Source organism: Nipponia nippon, unplaced genomic scaffold (genome assembly GCF_047370975.1).
Source record: "Nipponia nippon isolate SJK-2023a ecotype South Korea unplaced genomic scaffold, ASM4737097v1 scaffold_1, whole genome shotgun sequence".
Classification (NCBI taxonomy): domain Eukaryota; kingdom Metazoa; phylum Chordata; class Aves; order Pelecaniformes; family Threskiornithidae; genus Nipponia; species Nipponia nippon.
Window position 1 is genome coordinate 117,104,318 of NW_028262290.1, and position 15,962 is coordinate 117,120,279.

The 15,962-nt window shown below is 39.9% G+C and overlaps 1 protein-coding gene across 1 annotated transcript in view; it reads left to right on the plus strand.

Moving 5' to 3' along the window:
* The window catches only part of SUSD5 (sushi domain containing 5), a 40,735-nt gene that overhangs the window by 16,631 nt on the left and 8,142 nt on the right, over nucleotides 1-15,962 (plus strand). The window contains exons 3-4 of the mRNA XM_009464449.1: nucleotides 4,166-4,284; nucleotides 13,018-13,206. Coding sequence (XP_009462724.1) covers nucleotides 4,166-4,284; nucleotides 13,018-13,206 — 308 coding nt within the window. The remainder of the gene's footprint in view (nucleotides 1-4,165; nucleotides 4,285-13,017; nucleotides 13,207-15,962) is intronic.

Here is a 15,962-nt window from a genome sequence, read left to right on the forward strand (position 1 = left end):
AATAGCGTATTATGGCATATTGTGCAATAAATACTGTTCATGCCAGCTTTTTCTGCTGTTTCCTTCTTTAAACAGAGGAATTAGGAGAAGTGCCAGTTACTCATTGGTTAGTTAATAGATTAGAAAAAATGTAACCAGTGCGAAAGTAAGTGGAAGTCTTCTAGAACTCTGGTTCATACCTTATTGTGCTGTATATTAAATTTTCTCCTTATGCACACACATGATAAGTGCGATATCTGAGTCATGACCCAGGAAAACAATGATCAGCTTGGCCAACGTCTGATCTTTTTATCGGGGTAGGCACAGGGGAAAGACTCTTAACTGTTCTTAGTTGGATGAATTGTACAGCAGAAATTAAGCTGAGGTTCAATGCGGTGCAGAGTGTCCGTGGTTTCTTGCTTTCTCACTTGAGATGAGAAGAGGCATCATGAAGCAGGTTGTCCTTCTAGGCTGGGTAGTAGTGGACTGAGAAGATTCTCGGTAGCTTTTGGCTTGGCTTGTCGAGAAACGAAAGGAAACACCATCAGGCACCCTCCCACTTTCCATCAGAGAGCAGGGGCTGTTGTCAACACCACTAAACCCCCTCCTTTCCCAGCTATTTTTACCTTACTGATAGTATATGGTACTTATACTGTCTATAGCTCTATAGCAATAGTGTGTGTGATTGATTTTTATGCTTTGATTGTGAGGGAGAGTTTTTCAGAGTTCATGGCAGTATAATTTTCAGGGATGCATGGATGTTTCAAGCAGATATGTATTAAATATAGAGGATTATTATGGATGATCTGTAGTCTGAACTCAGTACGTTCCTTCTGAGCATGTCTACTTTCATAAGAGATCTCCACAGCAGGAAAAATAAAATTGCATCTATTTATTAAATACAAGGTACAAAATCATGCATTACGCTGCTCTAAGCATCAGATTACAGTGTATCCTAAAAGGATGAGTCATGAGCAAGTCTGTGAAAGTTGAAGTTCAATTATTACATGAAAGTAGCAATACGTAGAATTAAAGTTCCCTGCATGACTACATTCTTCTAAATGGCTGAGCAGATGGATGCATCCCTAAAAAAAGTATAAACTTTGTGGCATTCTGTGAACCATGGTGCATTCCCCAGTGCAACAATCCAAAATAGTAAAGAGACGAACAAGGTGACACATTTCCACAACCTCTCAGCAGGGTTCTGGAAAGAGTAGGAAAAATGTATGATTTTTTTGTTTCTTATTTCAGCATGGCAATGCTGCTGCTGAAGAAATTTTAAAATATGTTGAATTCTAAATTTATAGACACTTTTTGGTCCTCAAATGAAAAGTTTAACGAAGTTAAAAGCATGAAAGCCTACCTTTTAGAACTGAGACAAAAGTGTACCTATGTATTTAACCTATAATTATAGATGAAAAACTAGCATTTTAAGGAAACATATACCCACCCTCAAGAACTCAGAGAAAAGAGACTATTATTGAATATTTTTACTCATACCTGGAGTCCTACTGACTGCAAAGAGACTACTTCAATGCCAAAGGTGTTGCAGGTCTGATTGCTAGACCCACTACTGAGAGATGCTGAGCACTGTTGAAGCTCCTTTCAGCAGTGGTAATAACAGCTTACTGAAGATGTTTAAAGCTTGCAGGATTGAGCTCATGGTAGGAAACTACTGACAGAGAAGGAGGAATGGGAGAGATGAAATAGATTTTTAATTTTTTCTTTTCCTTCTATTTTTTGTATGCATACAAGACATGACTGCTTTCATCTGCGAAGAATTGCATTAGAATGTTTGCAGTTTTAATCAGATCAATTTTAATATGACAAAAATCCAAATTAAAGTCCTAAGTAAAAGATTAACCAGGGTCTGGTCTGTTGTAGGAAAAAAAGAAATAGACAGGAAGAGGAATTTTTAAACTTCATGTAGGAAAAAAGTTTAGTGAGAAATACATTTTAAAAATCTTAATGTTAACTAATGTCTTAACTAATCAATATATTCTATCAACTACAATCTTGTAATTCATTGTACAATACTTGGAAAAAAAGTAAGAAAAATTTGCTGTTCAAGTACATAATCTTACACGTGAGCCAGGTATCCTGTTTTGGAGATGACCTGAATATACCAAGGATGTGTCACCCCCAGATAACTTTTTAGTCTCCTGAAGAAATGATAAAGAAATTACAGTGCTTTGGGCAGAAGCAAAAGATATTGGCTAGAAATTGAAATTAGAAATCAAAAAATTCAAGACAAGATTTTCAAAAGTGGCTTCCAGGTATCAGGAATTTTATTCCTTAATTGAGCATAGAAAGGAATGTGGCCTGATTTTCAGAGACCAGAATTTTGTGATGGCAACAATCTTCAAAATGTTGTGTTGGTTTTTAAGAGAATCTGCAGTCTTAAGGACACAATTACGGGAAAAAGGCACAAATTTTTAAAGACATGTCAGTATCTGGTTACTCAGTGTTGCAAGGCATAACTGATCTGGGTACCTAAGTGAGTGAGTAATTATTGGAAAGATTAAGGTTGGTAAGTCACTTTTTGAAGGGGGGGCATAACTGTTTCACTCACTTAGGCCTTGTAAAACCTAGTGGAACAATATGTGAATACATACAAAAATTTTCTAATTGATGGCCTGATTCTCTCAGTCATCTGAACTCACTTTGGCACGTCAAGTCACTTTTATCTAGGTGCCTGTTTACTGACTTAGAGGACTCAGACTTTAAATGCATTAAATTCTAAGAGAACTTGGTTTTAAGCTTCTATGGACAATATTGTCCTTCAAGTGACCCCCGAAAAAATCAAGGGGTGTTTTCCTTACAAAAGAAACATATTTGATTTGAAATCATAAAGGGGATTTTAGTAGGGGATGGCATCACATTGTTTTCCAGAGCAGAAGTGTGGTAGGAACCATTCTGGTACATATGCGTGACTACCACCATATGGCTTGTTTATGTTGCTTGTGTTTGTTTACATTAAAAGAACATTAAAGTTGCATATTTAACTGCTCAAAAGCTAACACATGCCAGAATTAAGATGGTCTGTACAATTGTGATTCACTCCACTTGTGTAAATCAATTGTTATATAGTATTTAAGTGCATGATCAAATACTGGGTTTCCACTGGATCTTGTCCATGCTCAGTGAACAGCCAGTTAATCAACATTTATTTTATTCTCCAAATTGAGTGTGGGACTGATGGCAAAATTAATTCAACAATTGCACAATACAAAATGATAAATTTTCTTCCACTGGAAAGATTCCTCTGTGGAAAGCATGTTTGTCTTGCTTTCACTAGAATAGCTGACTGTGCTACACTTCTACAAGCCTGCTGTCCACAAAAAATAAAACCCACACCATTAATATCCAGCTGCAAAAATTTGGGCTGAATTCGCTTTCCCAGCCTTTTTAACCTTCAGTGTAACAGTAAAACCAGTGTCTTCTATAACAAACTGTCTTTTATTTGTTAGTTTTAAGCAGCCAGTACAGCTGAGAGAAGAGATAATTAGTAATCTCTTCCTTTATGTTCATCATCTACAGACTTGTAAAACCAAATACAGATTTATTACCTTTGTTCAAGCCTATGAAGGGCAACAGGATGGATTAGGTACTGCTGAATACCAAACCAGAAGAAATGGAGTTTACACAAAGGTGTGTGTAAAAAATAAAACTGATAGCAGCTTTTTCTTGCAAGAACTCAAGATGAATTTTCTGAGCTTGCCTGTGGTACCTTTTGAGCAGTTAAATATGCAACCTTAATGTTCTTTTAATGTAAGATGCTAATAATTTATAATCTTTCAGACCAAATCCTGAGTTTTCTATTCATTTTTATCCAAGTGCCATTGGTGGGAATATGTATTGCTGGAATGTGAGAGCAGAATGCGGCTTTAAATATGCTGGGACTTGGTCTGATGTTTAGAAGTATTACAGAATATAATAAGATAAACATTCTTTATTGTTTCCTATGCCTTCAACTGATCTACAGCAAACCTTTTTTTCAATTACTTCTAATTCTCCCTTGGCTTTTTTCATAGATCTTCCCACGCTAATGGCTTATGTGCCAACTCTTAAACAGTTAAGCTGAGGCTAACGCCTGACTACTGTGATAAAAGATCTCCAAATTTCACCTGCATGTACAACTCCAGAAGAGTTCTGATTATTTTTTTCTTCTTCTTCTTTATTTTAGGACAATTATATGCAGAAAGACGGGCAGCAAACAGCAGAGCGTGAAAGCCATTGATGTTAAAATTGAAACCGATCCCTTTGTGAATGAACAATATGATGCTTTTTGTGTAAAGGATGAAGGTCAGCACTGATATACTGTTGAAATAATGCACAGTCATTGCTGTCTTGCAATATTAAAAGTTTTGCCTTCAATTTTTCTCCTGCTGAGAGGCAAAGAGGGAATGTTAAGGAATAAATCTTTATAGTAATCTCCTGCCAAGTGAGCCAACTGCTACATTGGTTGCAGGAAATAAATTGCATTATTTTTTGTCTTTCCTGCAGTTTAGCAAGTTCAAAGAGCACTACTGATCTGGAAGAACCCATTTTGGTGTTCACAGGATATACTTTATGGAAAAGAATATATCTGGCACCGATATAACTGAGATGCCTGAAGCATCTCTCATACTCAGCGTGGTAACTGAGTGTACCTCAGAAAGCTGGCTTCCAGCCACAAAACACTGTGCTGTTGCATGTCTATCAGTATACAACATTTGTATGCAAATAACTTCACTGTCTCCATTTTAATTTTTTGTTTGTTTGTTTATTTTTGTTAACAAGTGTAGACCAGCCTGCTAGGGACTGAGGTATATCATGGATGATTCTGAAAACCAAATTATATCCAATTATTTAAGGTGATGCTTAAACTTTTTGTTATTCAAATGCCAGAACCCACAAGCAAAGATGGAGTCTGAAGGCAAAAAATAAATTGTTACTGATAGGCACGATTGTGTAAAGAAATTTGGGAACCCCTGAAACAGATCGTTGATGTCTGCAGTGAAGTTTCGCATCTCGTTTCCAAGAAAAGCAGGGGCAAGCAGATGGCATTTACTGAGAAACAATAAGTTCACAACACAGGGGTGCATTTTGATAAAGAGTCAGTGGCAGCAGTGGGCAGGTAAATATGGTTAAAGTCAAATGTGGCAGAGGTGATGCGTATTTGATGTGCAGCCAGTCATTCAAAAATCCTCTCAGATAACCCTCGTGATATCAACTCCAGGCTCCGTGCTGCTATGAGCGATGCCAGCTCCATCACCCAGTTGCTAATGTTGTCACACAAGCACCTTTGTGCTTTCTTCCATGCTGCTTCTCACATATAGGAGCAGCTCCCTGTAAACATCTGCAAAGCTCTCTCATTGTCTTCTTCAAATCTCTCTTTTGTCATCATCCCCCCCCTCGAGAAAAACCTTGTGGTGGGTGGGACAGCTGTGGGATGCTGAAATCATTGCTCTGGCCACTATTGTTCCATTGTGCCCTTGTGCCCCCCGTCTCTCTCCACCTGCTGCGTCTGAGCTTACACGTAGATGCAGGGGAAGGAACTGTGTTTGCCTTTTGCGTTTGGTTACTGCTCACGGTAAAGGGGCAGTAAAGGTGAAGATAAGAACGTAGTCTGACAATGCTTGTTGGAGAGGAGTACTACATAGGACTCGGAAACTGCATAGTTAAAACTCAAGGGGAAAACTCGCATTGTTTGTGAAGAAGAGGCAATCTGTGAACAACTTGTTTTGTGCGAGGCAAGGAGTTTCCTGATGACAGAATGGGATGATCGTGCCAATACACTCACCAAATAGTCCTTACACACAGAAGCATTTCTGGATGAAAATAAGATCCCCTCTTCTTTGAATATATAAAAAATGCTGGATGCAAAGTTGATGTTTGAACAGAAGGGCTTGAGCGAAGTTGTGTGGCTGAGCCTAGTCTGTAGTTAGTATGAAAAGAGCAAAGGCCAGAAAGGAAATAGCCTTAACACCCAAGTGTAACACGCAGTAATGCACAAGCCAGCACAAAGCAGTTGACTGATGAAAGAACATCCTACACCTCAGGGATGCCACTTTCGGTTTTGGGAAGTAAATAGCCAGTAAGAAGCAACAACAGCAAACCCCGCACCACAGCCTCAGACACAGCATATCTGTTCTGCTGTTTTGGACGTGTGGCTAATAACTACATGTCTAGGTTATGATTAATGAATTGCTTCTTACTTGAAACCTCCTGAGTATTTTTTTCTTTCAGAAAAGTGGACGTTGCTTTTAATTGATACGATTTCAATTATAATACAGTAATACATTAGTATTAAGAACTGTGTATTGAAATAAAGTACAAAAAGCAAGTTGTTTTGCCCTGCCAAAAGTGATAAATCCCAGGTTTCTTACATTGAGACCTATGTCCGCGTACACAATAACCACAAGCCCTTTCATTTCTTTCATATCCACCCAACCAATAATTTCCAGTCCCACATGAAATTCATCTGGTTCTTTCTCAAGTGTTTCATAACTTCACCCTGTACCCATCATCCCCCTGCCTTCAGGGCGCTCTCAGCTCCTTGCCGGATCCCAGCACAGCTGGCCGGGCAGAAGGCAGCATGTGCTGTGGCTGCCTTAGAGGTATGAATATGCTGGTATGTCCGCCTGTATGCAATGCCGATCAGCTGGCCAGCAGCGCTTGTGGCAACGGGTAAGAGCTGAGTCCTACCTGTGCACATCTGAATGGAAAAGACGCCTGGCTTTGGATCTTTCCTCTTTTAAACTCAACTTACTCGTCTTGCAGATGCTCGGCAGCTCTCCCTCTTTGTCAGACTTGGCTGAAATCAGCCAAAGGTTCAGACAGACTGACAGGTTGAGGATGGACAGGGGGAACAGTCACATCAGCCTTCTCTTCTTTAGAAACTAAGTTGATGATAGCAACTCCTCACAACTCCATTTTCAGTTCTTAGGACTGTGCAAAGGGCATCTCAAACCACCATGAAACTTCTGGTACAAACCATCACGAAATTCCCTTCTTAGGCCTTGATTTACAATTAAACTTTACTCAATTCACATTTAGCATGCAAACGAGTTCATTTGAATTGCTTAAGCACACACCTCAGCATGCCTCAACAGCCGGGGCAGTGGTCAGATGCTAGCAAGAGCTCTGGGTGTGCTTACAGGATCAGGCTTTTACAAATAAAAATCCTGAAGAGAGAGATACCTTTTTTTGTGCTTCTGAAATGGATTTTTCTTCTGTACACACAGAAGAATCACAGCAGCCTTTGATACTAAGAGTTATGTTTTACAGGGAGTTGGTATTAAGAGTTATGTTTGACAGGGAAAGATATAGCTCTAATGTTTTATGAATGCTGTGAGTATTGCTGCAGTTTTCACAGCACAGAGAAACGTGTCGTCTCAGTTTCTCAGAAACAAATGTTTTACGCGGCCATTAGAGTCAGGAAGACAACTCTGTACCAGCTCATGATCTGCTGAGATCAGAAAGTTTCTCTCTTAGCCCCACATTCCAAAAATTACCTAAAAATATATTAGATTCTATCTATTCCGAAAATGGAATAGCACACATAAGTCAGATTTGTGTGCATTTATTCTCTATCAAAGCTCATAAGAAAATGCCTCAAAGTATAAGAGATAAAGCAAGAAAAAAAAAAAATTGGAATTTTTCCTACCAGTCTTATTTTTTGTAGGACCGCATACCATTCAATTTCATACATGTATAATCCTCTTGGTTCCCTTTCTTGTATTTTTTTTTTAAATGCAACAAAGGAAAGATCTCTTTTGTTAATAGCTCCCAAGTTTTACTGGCTCGCTCTTTCGGTGACCCACTGATATTTACAGGCAACAAGTAAGATCTCTATTCCATAAGGCTTTGATTTGCTGCCACCATAGAAAAACTAAACAGGCAGCAACTTGTAGTAGCGTACAGCATAAATGCAAATAAAACCTTGTTAAACATGAGTGCCGGCTCCAGATGCCCATCAAAGCTTGATGGTGTGTGTACATATTTCAGTTTGCCTTTTTCAGCAATAAGAAAAAAAGAAATTAGTGTATTCTTTACAGCAAATATATTAAATGTACTTTAAAAGAGCAATCAAACTATGATTTGCTTTATGTAATATTTGAACCATTTCTTTGTATTTGTCATACTTTGCTATGGATATGAAGTTTTTTATTTTTTCATTGCTACAGCTTTCTTTTCCAGAGCTTTGCATATAGCTGACAGTGAATTTCCAGCTACCTGGTGATGTCATTTAAACTAATAAATGAAGTTATTCTTATTCTATCTGTTGAAAGAGGTATTGGCATCCTAACATCAGTAGCTTACAAGCAGCACTTATATTGACTATGACTGAGTTTTCACTCTTTGTGCTCTATTTGTACTCAGTATTTTTATCCAAAAAGAGAAAAATCCATACGCTTTAGTGTCTCTGCAATCAAGAAGGAAAACAAACATCCACACTCATCTTTCACAGGGCTGGGCATGAAGAAGAGTTGCGTTTTCCAATTTCTTAATGACGAGATGACATCCTATAAATTCCAGTGGTCTCTCTGGAAAAACTCTGCTGAATTGGGTGGTTCTAACAGGGGATGCTTTATTTCAAAGAGGATGTTTCATGTCAGCTTTCAGAGCATGGTACACAGTTAAAGCAGCGATTGCAGATAATCAGATTTCAGTAGATTCCCAGTTCTGCCAGGTGGCATGGAAACTGAAGTCTACATGTTTTTTATGTGGTTTGGTTTTTTTTTTTTTGCATTGATCTTAGGCTGTCCTTTCTGTAGGCAGTATTTTATCAAGACATCTCAAAAATATCTTTACAAACTGATGAGATGCTTGTAGTTTAAATCAAGAAGATGCTTCTGGAGGAATCTGGATTGGGGAGGAGGCGTGTTGTGTTCTTAAAGTGACTTGTGTCAACTCTTTGCCAGAAATCACCCATCACAAACTCCTTTCCACACATGGTTCGGAGTTAAAGTTACTCTTCACAGGGGCCATAATTCCTAAAAGCCAATCGCAATTGAATGTGCAAACTCAATTAACAAGAGGTGTCTTCAGTCCCTTGTAAAAAATAGTTACTGAGTCTCTAAGAGGTCCACCACCAGGGTCATCACAAGCCCTAACATATCTATGCTCAACACTTATATCTTTGCTGTGCCACTTATTCCCATTCAGTTGTCAAATGTTGACTCTATCCTGATTTCTACCCATGTATATTGAGTTCTTTATTGACTGTGGTGGTGATTTTCACTCCAGGAGACAGTCTGTGCCAAACTACTGCTGACATGAGGATCTTCTGTGTACTTCCAGGTTGCCACATATCTGTGCTGCGCTCTCTTGCTGCGTAACCTAATCCATCCTTGCTTACTGCAGGTCAGCTGCCAACGTCTGGAGCCCTGTTAGGTGTTTGACCTCACTGTCAATACGTGGCTCAGATTTGCAACATCTCATCTTCATAAAACGACATCCAGAAGGTCACCCGCTGAGTCTGCTGCTTGCAGCTGATGTTAGGACACCAGAGCTCTCTGTGGCAAACTCAGGAAGGGTCACGATGTCCAGAACCGGATTCCAAGTTTCCAGGTTTGAGGATGTGATCTCCCACACAAGCAGGCAGAGCATGGGATCCGCTGGATGGGGCCTGAGTGCTGAGGCAAAATAATCAAGCACATCAGGCTCTTCTACTGGGAAGCGTGCATTGGGCTCATCTTTTAGCAAACACCAAGAAAATATGCTGGTTTACGGAAGGACAGATGAGGGGAAAAGCAGTGCTCCAGATGGAGAGTTCGGCACCCATTCAGCACTGGAGGAGCCTGGTCCTCATCTACCAGCGTCACCACTCCAGGCAACCTCTGTAGTTGCCTTAACAAAGATCACTGCTGTTCCTCCAAATGACAAGCTGCTGCCAACACATCCTCTGTCACGGTTCGTGGCCCAAATCTGCCTCCTCTCTTCCAGTAAGAAAATGGCCTGCGTGCCAGCACTGAGCACAGGCTTTTGTTCCAAACCAGCCCATGCTTTGCCACCTCCTAGTACAAAAGCCGCGGACAAAAACCTGAAGGCTGTCCCCAGAAGTGGCTCAGTTTGATGAGCTGCTGTGCCAGTGTCATTTCTGTACATGTACCAGAAAGAACAGGTTTGGCAAAAGGCTGAGCAGGAATTGTCATAGCAACTGAGACTGCAGCAGGACGAGGAGCTGTAAGATGCTGCAACCCTGAAAATTCCTGTACATCTTGCACGGGAGAGGACATCAGCAAAATGGATGTAGGAACTCGAGTACGTCTTTGCAGGGTGTCAGCTTTCACTACATCTTGTCCATGCTGTCACTCAGTATGCTCTGCAGCAAAGACACAACCTTACAAAGTCTCATATGAGAGATTCAGAAGCTCAATGTACAGTGTTCACCCATGAACATCTTTTAAATCTCTCTTTTTCTTTCTATTCACACATCAGCCAGATCTCTCTTTCAGGATCTCATTAGTCTCTGTTACCACATCTTACAGCAAAGCTCCTTTCAGCTTCCTTCTTTCCTGGAAGGCTATAATGTGCTTTTTGAATGTGTTTGCCATAAGGTAAATGTGTTTAACTAATGTAAGTGTTACTTTTCTGCTTCCTCTGGCCACAGGATTAAGAAGCAAGGCTTTGTAGATAAGAATACCCTCTGACATATAATTGTCCCATACAGCCTGGGGATCAATAATTCCCTCAGAGCAGATACACAGCTCCCATTTGTACCAATGGAAGTAGCTACATAAATAAAGTACATGAAATGCAGGGGTTTGTAGCCTTCCTATGAGGCAATAAAATATTTTTTTATTCCTTTCATCCACATCAGTCTCTATTCATCCAACCAGTTCACAGGAAAGGCATTAGCTGCTAACTGCTCCTCACTTCCTCGGATGCCAAGCCTCCATAAGACTGTACATAAACTGAGTTTTGTGTAGCCTCAAGAGCTTGTTTTTTCTGTCAGTGTGTGTGTGCATAACTCCCACTTACTTCTGAAGGTGTTAGACAGTATATATGTATGCGTACAGTACAGAGAATAGACTTCAAAGCTTTCACTTCAGTAGCGTGTCCCTTAAATTAGTGGCAGATGTTTTTCAGCATACCCGAATGAGAAGTGGTTAGCCAGGTCTATCAGGCAATTTCTAAAATCCTGATCCAAAAGGACTTTCACAGACCATGGATATTTATCATAGGATGTTCATTTCACTACAAGGTAAACAACTGACAACTTAAATGCATTGTATTTCTAAATAAACATGTATTTACCTATGCCTGGGTCTGAAGTGGGTAGATGATGGGAAAAGCTGCAGCCAGGATATACAAGGATCTTGCAGAATGTCCCTGGGGCAAAAGCAGGAAAGCCTGAGCTTCTGCAGCAAGTAGATTGAAGAAAGCTCTTCTGTCAAAACTATTGCCCGTTGAAAACCCTGGACATGAATTGGTGTCAATGGAAATGTTGTTTGTAAGATCTTGTGCTGATGCTATCCTAAAAGTAGACTCTAGCAAAGTAGTGAGGGTGCTCTCTGAAGATGTTTCTCCTTGTGCATGTTTAGGAGCATTGTCTTTATCAGCTTTAAAAAAAAGTCTTTCCAAGGAACATAATGTTTACTTAGCCAACTAAGTAATTAGGTTTTTGTACCAAGGCAAACTGTTTGAACAGGAGAGATCAATGCTAGAACACAGACCTAGCCCTAAGTTTCCCTTATCCCATATAATTACCAGAACTCCTGACCTATTACCTATTAGCCTTTTCATTTTTGGTTGTTCTGTATCAGGACAAAAGCAAGTTTTGAATCTCCAGCTATTTTGGCAAATGGAACAGTTGGTTTTTTTCTTCCACAGTCAGTAAGGGCTCTAGAACCTCTGGAAAAAAATCCCAGATTTGAAAAAGAATATAGAAGTGTTTATTTGTACCAACACAGCACATTTTGTCCGCTGGGTTTCTTGGTAAGATCATGTTCTTGCATTATAGGATTTTTTGCTTAGTTTTGTTTTGTTTTTCTGTAACCAAGAGATGTCTATTCCAAAAGGGACTGGAAAAAATCTGGAAAAAATGGGGACATGGCAAACCCCTCTTCAAGAGCACTTCTGAGAGAGGAAGACCTTTGAGAGAAGACAAGACGCAGTGCCTAGAAGTTCTCTAGAGGATCTCAATCCACCTTGTTAATAATAGCCAAGAGTTCAAATTCAGCGTGCACCGATGTTGGCAGTTGCCTGCCTCCTCTTTGCAATTCTGTCATGCAACCAAGAACTCAATGAAATTGGTTTTGTTATTGTTTACAGTGATTTTGTCTTCCTGGTTCTTCGTGCTATCAGCAGAAATATTATCAAACAACATCTTGTTAGATTTTATATCCCAATAAATTTAGCTCTTCAGATTCTCACAGAGAGCAGAGCTATGTTACTCCTGGTTTTTGCTAAGTTGAAGAGCCTGAGTCACCATTTATTTTAGGATATTTCTAACCTAAAATAGGGGAAATCTGAGTGTCTGGGAAGAAAGTTTTGATTTTGAGAAAGACTAGAAGCTCAGAGATAGTGTGAAAAATGACTGGTGTCCATCTGGGACTTTCCTTTCTGTGACCATGGACTGGGTCATCGCTCAGCCTCTGACTGCTTGCTACAGTGTAGTAGACAATAAAGTGCCAAAAAATTTCACAAGCTTTTCTGCAATTAACAAAACCGACTGTTTCTAAGCTTTTGCTTTCTAGTTCCAACCTACCCAAGCCTTTGTTAGCTTTTGCAGAAGCAGGCAGAGAAGACAGCTGTAACTTGACATCCTGGGCTGACTTGTTGGAAACGAAGCCCCTCTAGATGCATCACCATTATGCATCCGTAACACCACAGTTAGCACATCACAGTTATAGCCCAATATATACCTTCCCAGTTACAGCTGAAAACAGTTATGAAAGAGGATAAGGGCATGAATTAGACAAGACGTATGAGTTCTGTGGACGTGTGTAAATTTGTCCTTGGGGTAACTCTTCTAGCACCGCTCTTAGCACTGCATTTAAAGCTTATTGCAAGGTCCTTACAATCTCTTTTTTTTTTTCTTTTCAGACAAGCCCTGTGGGGACCCGCCATCCTTCCCCCACACCATCCTGCATGGCCACACTGGCTTTGAAATGGGGGACGAGCTGCTGTACGTTTGTGCCCAGGGGTACGTCATGGGCAACAAGGAGACGGCGTTCACGCTGCTCTGTGACAGCTGCGGGGAGTGGTACGGGCAGGTTCAGGCCTGCGTCAAAGGTAAGCTCACCCAGCACACACAGCATCCCTCCGGGAGGTTGCAGCCTCCTGTCGGCCCAACTGAGATGGGTTCAGGGGTGTCTCCTGGGCATGTGCAGTCCTGGTAAAGGTCTTGGTGACTAGAGCATCAATGTCCTAGCTGGCCCAACAGGGCTTTTATAATCCCATTGGTAGACATCTCCAGTAAACCACAGGAGAGGATAATTTATTCATACTTATATGAGCATAAAGTTTCTTTCTGGGTAGCAGGAGCCATTCAAAATAAAAACTTGGAATTTTTTATGCCATATTTATTTCTTCTGCTAACCCCATTTTAGGGATTCACTGGGTCTTATCCCAGGGTTATCATTCAGCTCCTGCCTTCCAGTCCACCATCTTCCTTCTTTTTCCCACAATACCCTTTTTCTTTAGTACTGAACATAATTTTTAATTACTAGAAAATGACCTTTGGGAATATTCTTCAGCTGTGTACTTAATATCAGAATCAGCCCCTTTCTGGAAATCAGCTCTTTATAATCTTGTGCGTGCTCATTCTGTTACTGGATGAGGTTTATAACTTTTCAATGCACTTACCTTGTTTACTCAAGGAAAGGGATTACTATGGACATTACAAGAAATGTCAGAGATATTTTTTTCAGAGTAGTTCAAAAGCCATGCCCAGGCAGCATTAGTGAGCCAAAGACATTGTTTACCAGATAAAGTGCACAATCTACATTTTGTATGTCTTCTTCTATGTTTACTTTCACATGAAGCCACAGGGTTGCTACAGAACAGGCTACTGAAATGAAAACTCAGTGTTTGTTCTTGCCTTTGGGAACCTAAAGCAAGTACAAAGAAAAGCCCGTGTCTTTTTGTAGGCACACACTGAGCATGGCCTCCACGCAAGTAACATCTGTCCTTACCATAGATATGCTGAGGCTGTCTGTGGCTTTATCACCTGATCACCAGCCTTACATCTTCATGTGATGCTACACGGCGAGGCCCCTGAGATAGCATCCTCCTGGCAGAAAAGACAAGATGCCATGGTGGTGCTTTGGCTCCATGGAGACATGGGTCAATACCTTTCAAACACACAACAGACCCATATGCAGCTCTCCCTGCTTCTTTACCTTTGCTAGGTTGAATTGAGCTGACCACCTTTTAGGTGTTCTTGGATTTTTATTTGGGATGCAAAATGGATAATACAATAGCTGTCCATCTTTTAAGCCCCAGACTTTGTCCACTGGCTTCTAAGAAGCTAGTTTGGCTGAACTGAGCGTTTGCTAACCCTTTCCTAGTAGTTGCTGTAGCACTTTTGAACTTCTGGCCTTACACACATGATAAATGCCACTTCCTTTTGGTAGGTTAGGAAAATTAAAGACCCAGCTAAGTTAAGAGAGCTGCCCATGCCACAGAAGAAGTCTGTGACAGAGTGACAGAAATACAATTTGGGTTAAAACTAAGCAGTGAAATGGAAAAGTTAAAAAAAAGTGTATTATTTTTTAACTTGCCCCAATAAAAAGGCATGCAATTTTTATCTGGTACCATGCTTTCAGGACTTTTGTCTACAAACACAACAGTAGCTACCCAGCTATTTACTCCATTAAAAGGAATGAAAGTGGATTTTCTTACCAAATAACTTGACTCAAGGAATCAGGCTTTTATTAAAACAACAAAAACAAAATGTAAAAGCTCTGGGAAGTTATAATAATGACATTTCCTTAACTTAAACCTTCAAGAAAATCCACCTTTATATGTTAGTTAGATTCTGCAACAAACTTTTAACTTTCCTCTTGTTTAAACATAAGCTAAACAGTACCATGAGTTCAAATGTGGATGCAATCCGAATTCTGCTTTCTCATTTTCCTTTTCATGTTACCCTGCTCAATGCATAAAGCTCACAATTTTTCCAATATTTAAGAACAGTCATCAGAGTATCTTACTATTTTTTTCAGAGAGCTATCACACCTTTAAGATGGTATTTCTGGCAAAACAGATAAATTTTAAGCAAAGGAATGGGCAGCTGTTGGGTAGCTGAGCTATGTATAAGGTTAGCATATCCATTTCAGAACCTATATATTCCTTAATGCCCAGGGGCTTGCAAGGAGTTATTTTTACTCATTAATATATACCACCAGGCAGTGGATAATCAGGAGAAAAGGTCAAACTTGTTCTTAGTAGAAACTGTTGTGTCCGTGCACCAGGGAACCAGATATTCAAAACCATCCAAATGGTATAGAGATACAAATAAAAAAAATTTTTTTGACATCTTTCTGAACTATTTCAGCTTCCAGAACTGTAATTACAAACAGCAGTTTAGATGATTAAGTGAAATACTGCGAAGGGTGGAAGGGGAGCAGGGAGGGAGAGAAGGAAAAAAGAGTATCTACATCTGATAACCCCATGGGTCTGAATCTCCTATAATCAGCACCAAGGTGATAACTTCTTTTTCCTTCGCTGAGGTTAGTGAAAACTTTATCACACGTAGAAATAAAACTGTATTACACCAGAGTAAGGAAGAGAAAGAATCAGGCCACGTAAGTTGTATGTATTTCACTGTTTTCCCTGGATAAATAGTCTATTGCTCCTGTTTTTCCTGAGCCTTTCACACAGCCGCAGGGGAGAGAAAAATATTTTTAAAGGAAATAGGAAAGTGTGGCTGTAAAATCACAAACATCAACACTGGAACTTGAGAGCAGATGTAATATTGTGGATTATGATTTTTAAAATTATTTAAATGTAGACTTCATGCTGAGGGGCTTCCTTTGATTAATGTT